Source organism: Tamandua tetradactyla, chromosome 21, assembly GCF_023851605.1.
Source record: "Tamandua tetradactyla isolate mTamTet1 chromosome 21, mTamTet1.pri, whole genome shotgun sequence".
NCBI lineage: Eukaryota > Metazoa > Chordata > Mammalia > Pilosa > Myrmecophagidae > Tamandua > Tamandua tetradactyla.
In genome coordinates, this window is record NC_135347.1 from 40,767,886 (window position 1) to 40,784,370 (window position 16,485).

The 16,485-nt window shown below is 36.0% G+C and overlaps 1 protein-coding gene across 5 annotated transcripts in view; it reads right to left on the minus strand.

Annotated features, from left to right (window-relative positions):
- Nucleotides 1-61: 61 nt before the first annotated feature.
- Nucleotides 62-16,485, minus strand: part of POLR3G (RNA polymerase III subunit G) — a 46,103-nt gene continuing 29,679 nt past the window's right edge. For 3 of the 5 annotated variants that reach the window (XM_077139167.1, XM_077139163.1, XM_077139165.1), the window contains 3 exons: nucleotides 12,190-12,272; nucleotides 8,440-8,586; nucleotides 62-2,461 (listed from right to left, as the gene is read on the minus strand). In XM_077139167.1, the coding sequence (XP_076995282.1) occupies nucleotides 2,375-2,461; nucleotides 8,440-8,586; nucleotides 12,190-12,272 (317 nt within the window). In that variant the 3' untranslated portion in view covers nucleotides 62-2,374. The remainder of the gene's footprint in view (nucleotides 2,462-8,439; nucleotides 8,587-12,189; nucleotides 12,273-16,485) is intronic. The other 2 variants (XM_077139168.1, XM_077139166.1) reach the window with 1 other exon arrangement.

Here is a 16,485-nt window from a genome sequence, read left to right on the forward strand (position 1 = left end):
CAAATAAATAGTACAGACTTAAGTAGATTCAAAATGAAGCATCTTAATATAAAACAAAGGATCAAGTTTTATAAGAATTTAATTTGTAAACACATACAGAAAAATAAGCATTATAGCAACAAAAAGTTTTGCTTGTTTTATAGCAATTTTAGACACTTCAACAAGTATATTTTTATATATACAAGGCTCGCAGCATTAAAATTTACATTACTATGGAACTGAGATTTTAGTCTCTGGAGATTTAAGGGACAAATACTAAGATTCCTGTGGGTAAAGCAGGGCAAATACTTCCTGCTAGTACTCGCTATTAGCCTATTTTACAATCACAAAAAGACCTTCCAAAGTGGGCAATACAGTGCATGCAAAGGAAATATTTGGGGTCCTCCATGAATAAATCCTTACTATCAGCAGGGCTAAAATGGAGACAAATTGGAAGGCTAAAAAGAAATACCTTTGCCTTTGGTAGCCTGGTTATATGCAGATTTATAATAAAGCAAGTAAACAGAACTGTAGAGATAATATTTCTATAAATTAAATGGTATTTGGCTAAGATACTGAAGGAGAGGGAGGTGAGACACCTATGATAATTATCTGTCCTAAATGGCAATTTTATTTGCCCATTACTACCTACTGAAAAGTTTATGTGAAGCTTCTACTCTAAGTACAGTAGCTTGCTGTTTTAAGGTACACTTGTTAATATCTTCCAGTTTGAATCATTTAAAATTTTAATAAGCTCCTTTAAAGGGGAAATAATTCACATAAAATCAACACAACACTAACTTACTAGTGGTCCTCAAGCCCATCTTGAGTTATTTGAAGAAGTATTGCCATTGAAAGTGATCTTCCTAAGAAAATCATGGTACAAAATGGCACAAGACAATTTAAATTTTCTTCAATTTTCCCCACCAAAATACAAGATGAAAAATAAGATTATAGAGCATATTCTCTGAGGAAAATTTTGTTCTGTTTCTTAAAGTTGCGTTTTCAGTCATTTTCCAAACTATAGTGTTTTAGAGTGTGACGGCCAAATTCAAATTAAGTAATTTTTATAAAACAATGCATAAGGTTAAATTTTGGTTGGTGTTTAAGCATTTTTTGTAGGATCATTTACAAGTAGAGAAATTAAGGCACAGAAAACTAAACTAAGCTCAGTTTTAATATTGAGTCTAACAGTACAGGTAGAAATAGACTCTTAGGTCTCTGATTCTCATGAATGGCTGTGGTATTTTCCAAAAAGGGAAAAATAAACTATTTCTTTTGGTAGGTAATATTAGTAAATAAATTTTGAAAAACATAACATAAGATTCCTTGAAAATCTTTGGCATTTTTGAAAGTTTTTAGAGGCTGAGGTCCTTAGGTATTTTCTCCCCCAAATATAAAAGGGCAAGGGGGAGCTTTTCAGTTAAACAAAAAGGATTCATCTCAATTTCAAAATGACCTGAGTTTCATTCTGCCTTATTATATATATTAATTGTACAGCTTATTAGTCCTGTGAAACATAATAGAGGCCACTGTGCCTCAGATTTCACACAATCATTTTAGAGACATAATGACTGGAACTTACTCCACACTTTTGTAAAATATGAACAAATACAATGTCTCAGTTTGATTTTTCATAATCCCAAATATTCAAAGATGCCAAATTTATCACAGTGGGTTGATTAATTCATATATCATAGGGCATGAAGTTAGCCCCAAATTCAAGAATTCATCATATTCATAGTATGTGAAAGTGATTTTCTACTGGCTGAGCTTTGAGCTATGGAATTCATATACCTCAGACTGGCATTTTTCCCTGTAAATTTGCTTTCAAACACAAAATTTACCATCTCAAAACTGTGGATTTGTAAGAGCTCAGGTAGGTTTGTGCAGTCATAATAAACTAGTAGAGGACATAACATGAAAATATTTTTAAAAGCTATTTTCAAGTTTCTTTGTTTTTAAAGTGCTCCATGTGCAATAAGTAGTATTAAGTCAAATTTCAGATTATAGAAATGCATTATGATCACCGGTAATAGTTTTACAAAAGAGTAGTATTAAATAAGAATACTTCGTTCAAGTACTAATGCATAGATTGAGATGCAAAGGCTCTTTAGGCACATTCTAACCCACATAATACTCTTAAAAGTCCACCTGAATACATAAAGGATGGCATGACAGAGATGCCTGGAGGGAATGTCAGAGTGTCAAAGATTAATTTGTATGCCGACTGGTATGTAAACTCAAAGTGGTTCTGGAAGTTTTGTTAACAAATGTTTGTCCAATAAAACAAGAACAAAAAATAGAATACTTATTTCTTAAAAATAAAATAGAACACAAGTCTGTCCAAATGTTCAGAAGCCACATCATAAAATATTTTTTAGAAATTTCATGGCTAATAGGTTGCTTCATCCATGTTGTCATCACTTTCTGCACCAAAATCATCGCCATCTTCAAAGTATGAATTAATGTAGTCATTCTCCTAAGTGAAACGATATATTCCTCAGTAAACATTAACATGAATGAATAATATTAAAGAATACATGTACGTTCCCATTAATCTATAAATACAAAATTGTGTAATAAGAAAATATATCAAGCTTTAAAAAAAAGTCTATTAAAAAACTCCAAAGCTTTTACCCCACCTTACCTGTGCCATTTTCTTCTTCAAGGTGATCACTTACTACTATCCTTCTGGCATCAACTAGCTAAGAGAATACGAAGGATTTCCCATTCTACCATAGCACAACGGTATATTTCACAAGTAAGCTAAACCATTAAACACCTTTTCCAACAAATGTACGGACACTCAATAAAACAAAACCAACTAACATTCATTAGACTATTCCAGAACCAAGTCTTTAGTCACAAGGCATAAGCAGAGGGACTTTTAGCTTGCTATCAAAAAAAGGCCTCCGAGTACCAGCCACCAAGTCGCATTCAGCTGGGTCTCCGTTCTTTTTCTTCTCCACAATCGGGTGAGCATTTATTCACTTTCAAGTATGGTGTTCTTTCTAACAATTTGGGGACTCATCTGAGGCTTCAGAGGAGGACCCCCCGGGAGGACGGAGGGAAGGCCGCCCCACCAATTGAGTGGTCTCAGACTCTGCCACTGGGGGCCGGCTTCTGACAGCCAGAAGGACCCAAGACTGGATGCTTGGATCCGCTGATCGCGGACGAGGAAAGGGAAAGGCTGCCTCACAGTGACCAGGCAACTGTGCATGGGCCAAGGTAAGAAAAGACAATTAAGTATTGCCTTGGTTGAATTGGGATGAATTCTGATGAGCCTGGCAGTGAGTAAGCAAGTGCCGAGTCCCAATCTGCAGTATCCTCCCGCAAGGGAAGGGGCTGGAGTTGGACAAAGTGAAAGGACATTGAGACAAAGGAACTTAGGCAAGATTCGAATGAGTAGAGGCAGTGGCCAGCCGGGGAAAAAGGAAGGGTGTAGCTATAAAATCCCCCACCCCACCCCACCCCAGGAGCATTCCCCTGGATAGTCCATAAGAAGAATGTTGGCAGACCCAAGGAAAGAAAAATGTACATTTGGACAAAAGAAAGCATTATGCCTCCCTATGTATTCTGGCTAAATATGGGGCAGATGAGGATTGGCTTTATGCAAGATCTTTAAGGCCTCACTATACAGGGGATAAAATTGGCTGTACCTAAATCTCAGAACTTAAATAAAGCCTTTGAGGTGGCTCGAGGGCAGTAGAGGAATGGTGCCACCCTAGGCCTTGGAGAGAGGGTTGAGCACATTCCTTGGGGATTGGGGAGAGTCTGGCTGCCACCACATAGAGGGCTTGAGCATGTTGGCAGAGAGCCCAGGTGCAACCCCAAGGCTGGGAGAGGGTGGAGCCAAGAGGGGTGTGGTCGACCCAGTGTTCCACAAGACTGCATTTGGAGAGAGGTGGGCACTGTATAGGCCCTTGGAAAGGGTGGGACTGCCACTTTCTAAAGCCCCGAAGGTAAATGATTCTTAGACTTTGAAATCTAATGGAGTTTGCCCTAATGGTTTTTGAAACCGCTTGGGTCTGGTGACCCCTGTGTTCCTTCCAATTTCTCCTTCTGTAAATGAGAATGAGAATATGTATCCTATGACTATCCCTCCTTTGTATGTTAGCAGCAAATAATTCTGAGTTTTATAGGTCCAGAGCCAGAGGAGAATTTTGCCGTAGGACAGATCATGCACCAGCAGCTGACTTTGCAAAGGACCTCTTCCTTAAGAATTATAAACTGGCTTTGTCCTCTGCTCTGCCATCCCTCAGGCACCTTGACTTGCTGGCCCAGACCCCAACTCTTGAATTTGCTGCCCATCAACTTCAACCCAGCAGTTGGGTCATCATCAAATTGTGGAAAGAGTCCAAACTCCAACCGGCCTGGAAAGGATGTTGACAATTGAAATGGCCATCTGGATGGCAGAGAAAGGCTGGACTCACTACACCCAAGTGAAAGGATCCTTACCTAAGCCAGACAATAATTACCCAACAACACAGTCCAATTCCTGAGAAATAACTCCAACTTTGGACCCTTTAAAATCACGTTAAAGAGACAATGGTTGGGAGGGTAAAAGGGGTTTTTGGATTTGGAGTTTAGATTCTGTACTTTCTAACATAGTTAATAGTGACCCTGACCAAAGAAAAGTATTACTCAAGGAAGACAGATGAGGGATCTGGGGCCCAATTTAAAAATGAGAATAATTATATTAGTCATAATGTTCCAAATTGGGGACACAAGAAGCACTGTCAAATGGGTCAGGAGGCAGCAGCAGAGATGAGTGATAGTTGATAGAATATATGGGATGGGGGCAGACCTCATTGGAAAAGGCCCTGTAGGAAGGTTCAGGATACATATCCTGTCCCCAATACTAATAACGTCCTCCCCAGTTAACTCTTCAATAGCCCCAATACAGAATAATCCTAAAGTTGTCAGGGTGGACAGAACAGAAAATTTGGAGCAAACCATAAGGGTAGGGATAGGGTGCAGAGATACAAATGCCTGGGTGGAATGGATCAAATATACAATGCAGAGTGTAAAGAAAAGCAACTGTTATGCTTGCGCAACAGGCTGACCCGCTGTTCTTGCTGTGTCCTTTCCAATGGGTATGGAGGAACACAATAAAAAAGGATTCAAGTGCATAGTACTCCTTTTGCGGAATACTACTCCTGGTGAAAATTGTAGTATATGGTCCTCTCTTTTCCCCCCAGTCAGGGGCAGAAAAGTCAGGTTCATATCAATTTCTCACCTCAGTTCAGGAAACCACTCTGCCTGTCTCTCTGGATGGGAAGAAGGGCTCCAGGACCTTAGGACCATGTTTTCATGTCCTAACATGGTTTTCATGTTCAAGCATGGGATGTGGCTGAGGATAGCACTGGCAATTTCTCCAGTTTAACCACACCACAAGATGGCCTTTGATGGTACTGTGGAAAGGGCATCCGCCAACCAGTATTACCCAAGAAGTGGAAGGGGACCTGGGCTCTGGTCCAATTGGCCACCCCATTCACCCGGGTATTTGAAAGGGAAAAGGAAGTTCTAACCCAAGGAAAAAGAAAGAAAAGAAGCTTACTTGGTTTCTTTAATGATACAGATCCCAAGGGGAATCCCGGATGAATTAAAGCTAAGAATCAAGTAGCTGCAGGATTTGAGTCATCCTTATTCTGATGGATCACCATCAACAAAAACATGGACTGGATTAATCAGTAAAGATTTAAGGGAATAGCAGAACAGTTAGATGCTACTAGCCAAATAACATGGGAGAATAGGATGGCCCTAGACATGATGTGAGCTGAAAAGGGAGGCATTAGCGTTAGTTAGGTTGGGGATAGTTGTTATACATTTATCTCAATAATACAGCCCCAAAAGGAACCATTGCCAAAGTTTTACAAGATCTGAAGACCTTTTTCTGGAGAACTGGCGAAAAATTCAGGCATTGATAACCCCTCACAAGATAGTTAGAAAACTGATTTGGGGGATGGAAAGGGGTGGCACTGTCCATGCTAACTTCTCTAACCATTGTAGCTGGGGTACTCACAGCACTTAGGAGCTGCATTATCCCATGTGCCTGAGAGTTAGTTCAGAGACTCATCAAAAACCCCCTTAAAAGGAAAATCCCTATGATGAAGAATGTGAAAAGGCTCTTTCTTACTCTTATCAAGTTTGAAGAAGACTAAAATGTGAAAACTAAAAAAGTTCAGAAACAAAGAGAGGAAATTTGTAAGAAAATTAAGTTTAGCTTTCACACACGATGGCACAGGAAAGAGCTGCAGAATAACTCAACAATTTTGCAGGCAGGGAAGGAGAGCACCTCTGACGTAAGGCTAGAATTGTTGTCAAACGAGTAGAAACAAGTTTAACTAAGTAATGCCAGGGTCACTGAAACATAAAGCGTAATCAAAAGTGGGAACCTTCCTCTGGAAATTTGAATTAGTTAGACTATCCAGATAGGCTGTAACCTCTGTAGTATCCAAATCAGCGGAGAAAGAGGGGAAGGGCTGCGAACTAGGCGCACGTATAACCGTTTTAGAGTTCTATTGTTGGGTGTGCCAGCCACCACCTTGTGTGCAGCTGGGCGCACATTCTTGCAAGATCGTGAATAAATTCTTTTTTACTCCACCAAAAAAAAAAAAAAGGCCCCAGGAAACCAAACTTCCTAGAGGATGGCACATTACATTTCTTCCAGAGACCCTCAATTTCCTTTAGATTAAAAGGGAGCAGGCCCCTGAGAATGTTCCAATTCCTATGGCTCAGGAATACTAATTTCTATGAAAATGACTCAGAAGATATCTCTGTGCTTTCTCTGGTTAAAGGATTAATTCCAAATCCATTTTGGATATAGATTGAAAGATATTTAAGAGTTATCAACCGGTTGCAGGTTATGGACTGTATTTGGATTATGATTAGAACAAAATTTTGAAAAAAAAAATTCTTGAGACAATTGGGAAAATTTGAGCACTGGAAGAAATTTAAATTGTTGACTTTGTAAGCACAGGACATGAAATTAAGAGGTTTCCTTTTGATGTGTTCATTTTCTGTGTGAAAGTACAGTCATCTGCTAACAGTAAAAGGAACAGTAATAAAGTAGAGGAATAAGACTGGAGATCATTTAAAATAAATACTATAGAGAGCTGTTTTAATAAGAGAAAAACAGAAAACATGTTAGCCAGAAAGTTTTAGTGGCATCTATTTCTGTGATTCCTTGGAAATGCTCAATGGGCAGGTGTGGGGAGAAAAAATGAGAGGGGGCAGAAATGATCAAAAGTTGCTTTGGTTTAGAGTATGTGCTGGGAGGACTAGGGTCAACAGTAATGGCAAGAAAGAGGCTGAAGAATGCGCAAGAGACTATTCTCCTTAGGGAAGGAAATGAAGACAAGGAACCAATAAAGCAGAAATAGAGATCAGAAGGACTGAAAGTCTCAATCATTTCAGAGTGCCGTAGGAATAAGAAAAGTGAACTATCTAGAAGCAAAGTTGGAATCAAATATGACATGTTTAATTTTTAAATGTTTACAGAACCTTTATCTGGAAGAATAAAAAAATATTTGGGAAAATTCTGAAAAAGAATAGCAGAAAGATACACCCTACAAATATTAACAAATAACTAGAAGCTGCTATTAACCACAACAGCTTAACGTTGATTCACAAATAGTCAGACAGAAGAAACAGAGTCCAGAAACACATCTAAGTAGATTTAAGATAATCTACCCACTGGTGAAGAATTTCAAATCAATGAGGAAAACAAATTATTTAAACAATGTGGTTTGTTACCTCACTAGCCATTTGGAAACATAAAACTATCCATACCTCTTCCTTTACAACATTAAAAATTTCAAAAAAGAATCCAAAATTTAATGAAAAACAATGCAAGCATCTAATAAAGGATAATAAAGGATTTCCGAGATCAGGCAGTTGCAGGTAAAGAAAAGGTTCAAAGTCCCAAAGAGGTGGTGATTAATAAAGTTACCCCGCTCAAAAATATCCTGATTGACTCCAGCTTATTTTGAAATTTAAGACATTTCTAAAAGTTACAAAACCAAATCCTGAACACTGAGTCCTGACCGAGCCTGAGGTTACATTTTAAACATCCCCTAATCGGGCCCACATGCACTTTGGGATTTGAAACATGATGTGACTAAGCCCTTAAATTCCTTGATTTCTGATTTAAAATTTCATGTAGATAAATCTTAATCACTAATCTGAATTTCCCAAACTTGTAGACTTTCAGTTTTACCTATAAGATTTGCCTATAAAGTTACCTGGACCTCCCATATTCAATGTGTCATCATTACAATTTCAATGCTTTAGTAATTCTCTTGATACCATGGAATTGATGCCAGTGATGATAGCATAATTCTGATTCCCTTAAACTTAGATTTTGTTTGTCTGTTGATTTTAATTAAACACCATATATCCAATTCCATGATCCTTAAACTTAGCATCTGTGTTAGCATCCCAAATGGCTGTTACCTCCTCCTGCTCCTCTTCATCATACTCCTCTTGTTCTGCAGCATCTTCCTCTTCATCCTCATCACCTTCTTTACTTTTTTCTTTGCTTCCTTCTTTCTCTTCATTTTCCTCATCTGATTTTTCGGCATCACCTCTCTTTTCCAATTCCTGTGTGAGGGAGTTTCATTAACTTACATGGAACCACGAGACTCTGACCTGCTGCTAGCCTCAGGAGAACACAGTTATCCATCACCCTATTCTGGTCCCCACTTAGCACCACTCGAGAGCAACACCCAGGAAACTGTGAGTTAACTGAAGAATGGAGACCTCACCATTTCATCATTCAACTGGTATTTTCTTTGATTTTGTTACTTAATAATTGTGTCTCAGGTAATGCTGGTCATTGGCTATAATGCACAATGACTTATTTTTATGATTAGCCTACCTCCTTCTAAAATATTTGAGGTGAGTCAGTTTAGTGAGAAGAACTTTCAGAATGTTATTTCTTTTCCCTTCTAACATAAAAGGAGAAAAGGGGATGCAATGTTAATACTTCAAAATATCTTGATTTTAGTTTTTAAGTCAGATCATTTAAAACATTAATATTTTTATCCTAGGGTAAATTATTTTAATTGCAACCATCCATGTCCCTATGCGTTTTGTCTCTGACAAAACTTTCCATTCCCAGGAGTTTTGGCTTCTTAATAAATCTGGCAAGTTGGAAAGGAAGAGAAAAATCAAAACTCAAATCACAGTCTATGCTAGCACTTATTAGGAAACCTAAGAGAGGAGCCAAAATAGAGACGCAAGTTGGAATAAAGCTTTCAATTGCCTAATTTGTTCACTCATCCGCTCTGTTAAAATAACTATGACATCTTTTCACAGCACACAACTTTTATCTTTAAAATTGTTATGTTTCTATCATGACTACCAACAATTTTTCATTTGATAAACAAGGTGATCTATTGTCATTACTGTCACTATCTGTTCACATAAATTTACTGTGCTCAATTTATACAAGCACTAGAATTTCATAAGGTTTCTAGGATATTGGTGCCAGCAATAATTTTACATATTAACAGTCATAATTTATGCATAAGATCATTTTAGTTGAGATGTAATTATTCTTAAATAGTAATGAGGGTACATGAGTCTACAAATACACCATCTCTATTTTAAGATATTTGCTTTGCAGATTACATATAGGGAAAACACATGTTTATTTGGCATGAATACTATTTAGATATTTCTTTATTAGTTTTAAATACTTATTCTTTAAAATCCTTTTAATAATATTCAAATTTGAATTTGAGGAATCAAAGGGAATAGAAAGATTACATCAGATAGACTCACTTTCTAATCAAAATTCAAATTCCACCTTTACATTTTACTCACCCCCCAGAGGCAGAACAATTAAGATAACAGAAACAAGATGATTTGACTCCTATGCTGCCTTATGAGTTATTATAACAATATAATGTGTACACAATTTTTCCAACTGGCAATATGTATGGAAAACTGTAAGTAAAAAAATAATGTATATAGATCTCATGATGTATCTATAATAAGGAATATATAAACACATACATGTTAGATGCTATGTATATAAGAATTAATATATGGTATTTTAAATTTCTTTTCTATTTTCATCAGATCATACCAGGGAAGACCTAAAATTGTAAATGTGTGGACTTTAAAGGGAATTGTAGTGCTAGATATATCTAACTCTGTGCAAGGTATAAACTATATTTGAAAAATCATATGATTAACACTATTTTATAATTAGTAATAGAATTACATAAACCAGTTTTGTAAAAAGTTTATAAATACAGAATTCATTCAGTGTGAAGTAAGGAAAAGGAAGTCTTCATTTCTATTATTGCTACTTCAAATATCTTTAAATAAATAATTTTTACCTTCATGTCTACTGCACAGACCTAAACCAAACCCATAAAATACCTAAGCAGGTTAATCAGTAGCAGATTTATGCAACTTAAAAAAAATTATCTCTGAGTCATATACACTGTCTTACAACCTCATTCTTTTTTCATTAAGCTACCAGTTTTAGCCTTTTTATTTAGTCTCCATTTTCTCTTCTGTGAGACTTAACTATCTACCCCTAGTACTTTATAGATGTTGTAAGAATAAAATGAATATAATGTGAAAATACTTTGAAAAGTTAATTAATGTTGATAGGAAACGAGGTCTTCTTCTGTTACTGTACAACCACCATACACAGCCTCCTTTATATCATGCAGAAATGAAATGCTCAAATATTAGTTTACTGATTATCCACATAAATTAACCACAAGTTTTGATTCTATGTTGCTCCCTCTCCAGCCACAGATTCTTTGTTATAAGAAACCTTGCAATTGCTTTTGCTGAAGAAATGAACATAACAGGGCCACCTATTATTAAAATTGCTATTTTACTAGAACATCTAGATTTAAAATCCCAGTTTTAACAACGTATGTACTGAAAAAGGTGTGTATGTGTAGGAAAGAAGAAAGACACAATTTAATTTTTTTTCTGAGGAGAAACCACATCCAGAGGTCCAGATCAATCTTCCTTAGAGCACCTCTCATCTCAGCAACTTATCAGGCAGCTTTAAGAACAGCCAGAACCTAGCTTCAATCAATATAAGACGGCTAGTCCTGCAACCCCAATTATGATTTCACCCAAGTTAAAGGAACAATAATATCCACTTCTCTTTGTTCTTATGAAATCTAAAGGACATGATATATGTTTAAGAGCTCATCACAGAGCCTGGCATATAATAAGTTCTCAGTAAGGACTGGCCACTATCAATGCCATCATCATCGTCATCAACACCAGACAGTACACGCACTGATAAGGGAGTGAATCGCTATAACCATATGGAGAGCAATCTGTCAATGCACATAATATTTGACCCAACAAATCCACTTCCAGAAGTCTACCTTATATATGTGAAATGACACCGCAGCATTATTTATAACAATAAAACACTAAACAAAACATAATGGCCATCAATGGGGCATTGATTAAATTAAGTTTCTTTCTAACACTGCAGAAAAAAAAATGAGGTACCTCTATACGTACTCTATATGGGAACACCTCCGATATACTTTGTTCAATGATAAAACAAAAATATAGAAGAATATAATTCACTACCATTTGTCATTTAAAAAAAATAAGGAAAAATCTGTATCTGCTGTATATAAAATATTTCTGAAAGAATATATAAGAAACATTGTCTATAGGAGTAGAAGTGGACAGCTGGTACGCAGGGATGGGAAGACAAATTTTCAGTGCATTAACCTTCTGAAGTTTACATCTTTTTTTTCTGGAATATTTTAAAAACTAAATATATAAAACTAAGTTCCATAACATGTAGCTTCCCTCCTGATAGAATCTTCTACCTTAACATAAGACAGAGAGAAAGGCATTTAAAACAGAAAGAAAATATGAGAGTTTTAAAAAGAAATATATTTTAGGTATGTAACTCATGTTTCTTTCCCCCCTGCATAATTCAAATGTAAGGGGAAACTCGGGACACTGGAAAAGAAAGCAGATTACAGGAGGCAAGGCATGTTGACAGGTGAGTGGTAAAAAAGAGCAGGACAGAATCGCCACATCTCCCAGCCAACAATGATCAAACTTTACAGTTACCCCATGTGCTGGGCCATGTCTGGGAGAAGGGTAAAAGATTGAAGCGAGAAGAGAAGGCAAAAGGATGCATGACTTTCTATATTTTATCGATTTACTTTTATAGTAAAAAGAAAATCTTACCTCAATTTTTTTCAACACATCTGCAGTATTACTGAGTGAAGTGACTTTGCCTGTGTCCTTTGCTTTTTTAGATTTTGGGTCTGCTGAAGTAAAACAACTAGTTAACACATTTTTCTATAACAACAACTGTGTGTTATATTTCTTTGCCCTTCATATACTACCTAGTATAGTGATACATCAATCAAGCAGTCACTTAATTTTCAGACTGAATTAATTTTATCAAAAGCTAAACAAACTAAACCATTACAACTCACAAATTTTCCAAAGATGAGGAGTAAATGATAATCACTTGATAAAATACGAATATTTTCTAAAATTGTTTCCAGATTTATGTACACTAGTATTGAAAATCTGTACTGTGAATTAATATCATTACGTTCAAAACTGCTAGAAATGCTAAAATGACACCTCAACTGGCAACACTAGAACATCAGTGAAAGGCACTCACTAATCTGTCTTCCACACTGGCTTCCTGTTCATTGATTGGTGTACTATATATATACACCAATATATAGTACAAGAATATATATATATATATTCTTTTTTCATGAGCAGGCTCCAAGAGTAGAACCCAGGTCTCTGGCATGGCAGGCAAGAACTCTGTCACTGAGCCACTGTTGCACTGCCCATTGTGGTTTCTTCTTGCCAACCATATGAGGTATGGTCTTATTTTGTCATTTAAGACCATCTAAACTATGGCCACAACCAACATTCATTCATTCATTCATTCATTCATTCATTCATTTATATATTTGGCATGGGCAGGCTCCAGGAATCAAACCAGGGTCTCTGGCATAGCAGGCAAGAATTCTGCATCTGAGCCACCGTTGCACTGCCCCTGGTGCACTATTATTTTAACCAAAACAATTTTACCAGATTTTTAAAAATAAAAACAATGCAGGATAAATATACATCCACCAAATAAAGACAGTGCAGGATAAATATAAATCACCATATACAAATGGTGACAGAGATGAGAAATAAGTTAAATTCCTTCAGTGCAACATAGTACTATCTCTGGAATGACAATTAAAATGGTTAAACACCCATACTAGGAACCTGGAAACCCAAAGTGCTATACATGAAATGAAATGTTTTAACAGCTTTGGGATACATAATTTCTTTAGCCTTATCAAAACACTGCATTTTGAGGCTATTCTCAAACAGCAGGGAGTAGAGAATTATTTCACAAATAGATCTTGTCAGTTCTTACAAAATCATCATAATATACTACAAAATTTTCCATTGTGACCAGAGAGTATTACAGTGCTTTTCCAAAATCAAACTAAATATCTAGAAATTACTTGGTAACAGAGTAAAGCATGGCTCAGAAAGATGTAATTTTATTAAAGATTAACATTTAACCTAAAGAAAAAGACATTTTTAGCTTGTGGTGGATGGCCCACAAATTATGGAATTATAATTTACTGTGTTGTTCCATATTGCCCATCAGAGACTCACCAAGCACACGGCTCTCAAACATAAATGGGAGTGAGGTTTTGCTGCAAAAAAAGTAACAGATTTAATGATGGGTATGTCCCAAATCCTTGAGAGCAAAGGCTGTTTAATTTGAACTGTTGTACATAAAATATAGTATCATAGATGAACAAGATTTCAATAAATATTATAATACTGACGCAAAAAAAAATTAGCTAAGAATATACTTTTCTTGTATCATGAAGTCTTTTTCTCTAAGGACCTTTCATCAAACTAATTTCATAACACATAAGTCTGCTAAAAGGATACTATAGCAAATGGTCAGGTAAATACATATATTAAAGATTGTTCATCCAGGGCGGACAACAGTGGTTCAGAGGCAGTGTTCTCGCCTGCCATGCTGGAGACCCAGGTTCGATTCCTGGTGCCTGCCCATGCAAAAAAAAAAGATCATCCTTTAACGAAGAAATCAGTGACAGACTCAAGTCTATTCAGCATTTTTTGTCACTTCTCATTCTGGTTTTACATAATGCCTAAACGTTATATGAATCCTTTGAAGGAGAAGTATTATAAAAAAATTTTTAAAAGACTGTTCTAACCCCAAAATATCAAAACGAATAACTTTTTTCCATTTTTGACTAATTATATGCATCTATTTGAAATTTTCTGTTGTTTCTTTCAACACTTGCTAGTAACTGATTCTTTAGGAAACAAACTTGACCCCCTTGACTCTTTCGCTATTACTTTCAAGGGAATCAATGCTGAACAAGTTAAACAAAAGGGAGAGCATAGCTTATCACAAACAAAACACAAAAATTACACAATATGCAATAAAAAAAATTATAGCAGAATGGAAAAAGATAGTTTTGTTGTTTTGTTTTGTAACAAGTGGAAATCCTGACCCAAGGGAAGCTTTGACTAATGATTAACGTGGAGTATGAAGCTCTTGTAATGAAATGGCGGGTGGGATGTATGTAAAAACATTAATTCTTCCAAATCAGATATATTCTTTACAGCTTTTTAAGTCTGCTAAAGATTTGTGACCCACTAGGACATGAATCACTCATGTACATATTATTTTACTATGAAAATAATACATTTGCCCAAGAAAAGCCAAGGGTATAAAAGACAGTAGATAATCTGCAGTCAGGCTAAATACTCAAGTACTTCAGCTCTGAAATAAAATTAAAATACTCCTACCTTCAATTCGTATATATTCTATTATAAAAAAAAAGATTAACTCTAAAGCCTCCATTCAAAATCCACGTGTAATGAGCTCCAATTTTGATTAGGGCAGCAATGGACCCAGCCCAGTTGAGATTCTCATTTTCCCAGCCCCCTTCAAACTAGGCACAGCCATGTAGTGTCATATTGGCCAATAAGATAAAAAAGGAAAGCTGACGGAGGGCTTTTGCTATTCCTTATAAAATGCCAAGAAGAGGTCACTTCTTATCTAAAAACTGTATATGATGTCTGGAGTTGGGGCAACCAACTTGTAACCATGAAGCAACAAGCATGAAGAGAAAAGTCAGCTTGCAAAAGATGGCGGGCAGGAAAGTTAGAAGGAGCCAGGACCCCCAATCATAATGTGGAGCAGCTATCACACCAACCACCACCACTTATTTCTAAAATTCTTTTTTACTAAGAAAAATAAAATCTTTATTAAGCCAATGTAAATTAGACTTTCTGTTACATGTAGACAAATGCATGCTTAATTGATACAGCAATTTTTATTGATTGATTTCCATCTTTCAAGACGATTTGTTACTGAATATTTTTCCTTCCTATTGGTGGAATCTTCATTTCCATTCTCCATTAAATTCAAGTTACTCATCCTGACTTCCAGACAGCCTTTATTTTTGCTTTTATCTTTTCTCCCACTTCACCACAATTTCAACTCATATTCTCATAATTCACCTAGGCTTTGTTTCTAGAGCTTTCTTGGTTTCTCATTTAATAACTAACATGTACAGAGTAAAATCTGAAACGAGGGATTCTGCCTTTGCCCCAAAGAGTAGTGGCCCTCCATAGAAAAACAGTGCAATCAGAAAGTTTGATGAATAAAGTCATTATTCACTTATTACATATACAAGTGATCAACTTATTCTTTATTCTGTTTAAGGTGAGTGAACAGGGTAGTAATTAAGAATTGCCTCATTAAAAAGTGTAGACAGCCAAATTAGAAAACTTTGATACTGTTGCCATAAGGCAAGAGTTGTTTTGGACTGATACCATTAATAGTAAACTTTTCCGTCTATTCCATACATCTAGGTTTTATGCCTGTCAGCTATCTAATTCAAAGATAAAACAGAATGGAAAAAAAAAAGTAAAATGCAGTAGTAATAAAACTTTGTTCCACTCTGTTTGTTCTTTCAAAAACACTACAGTGAAGGAAGATAGTAAAAGTGAAATTTCTGTACAAAATTAAAGTCTTGTTAGACCCCTCAAAAAAGAACTGAAAATCATGTTATTTGAAGATATGCCAGAGACAAGAGATAGATAGAAATATGTAGACAACTTATCAACAAAGTCTTTTCAACAAATGGTTCTTCAACAACTGGATATCCATGTGTAAAACTGTCTCAAAAAATAAAAACACAGAAGAATACTTCCTGACCTTAGGTTAGCCAAACTTTCTTACATATGTCACCAAGAACATAAAAGAACAAATAGATAAATTGTACTTCATCAAATTAAAAACTTCTGTTCTTCAAAAGACTGTCAGGAAAAATAAGCCACAGACTAGGATAGAATATGTGAAAACCATATCTATGATAGAGTACTTGTATCCAGAATATATAAACAGCTCTCAAACCTCAACAATAATAAACTACCCAATTTAAAAATGGGCAAAAAGGC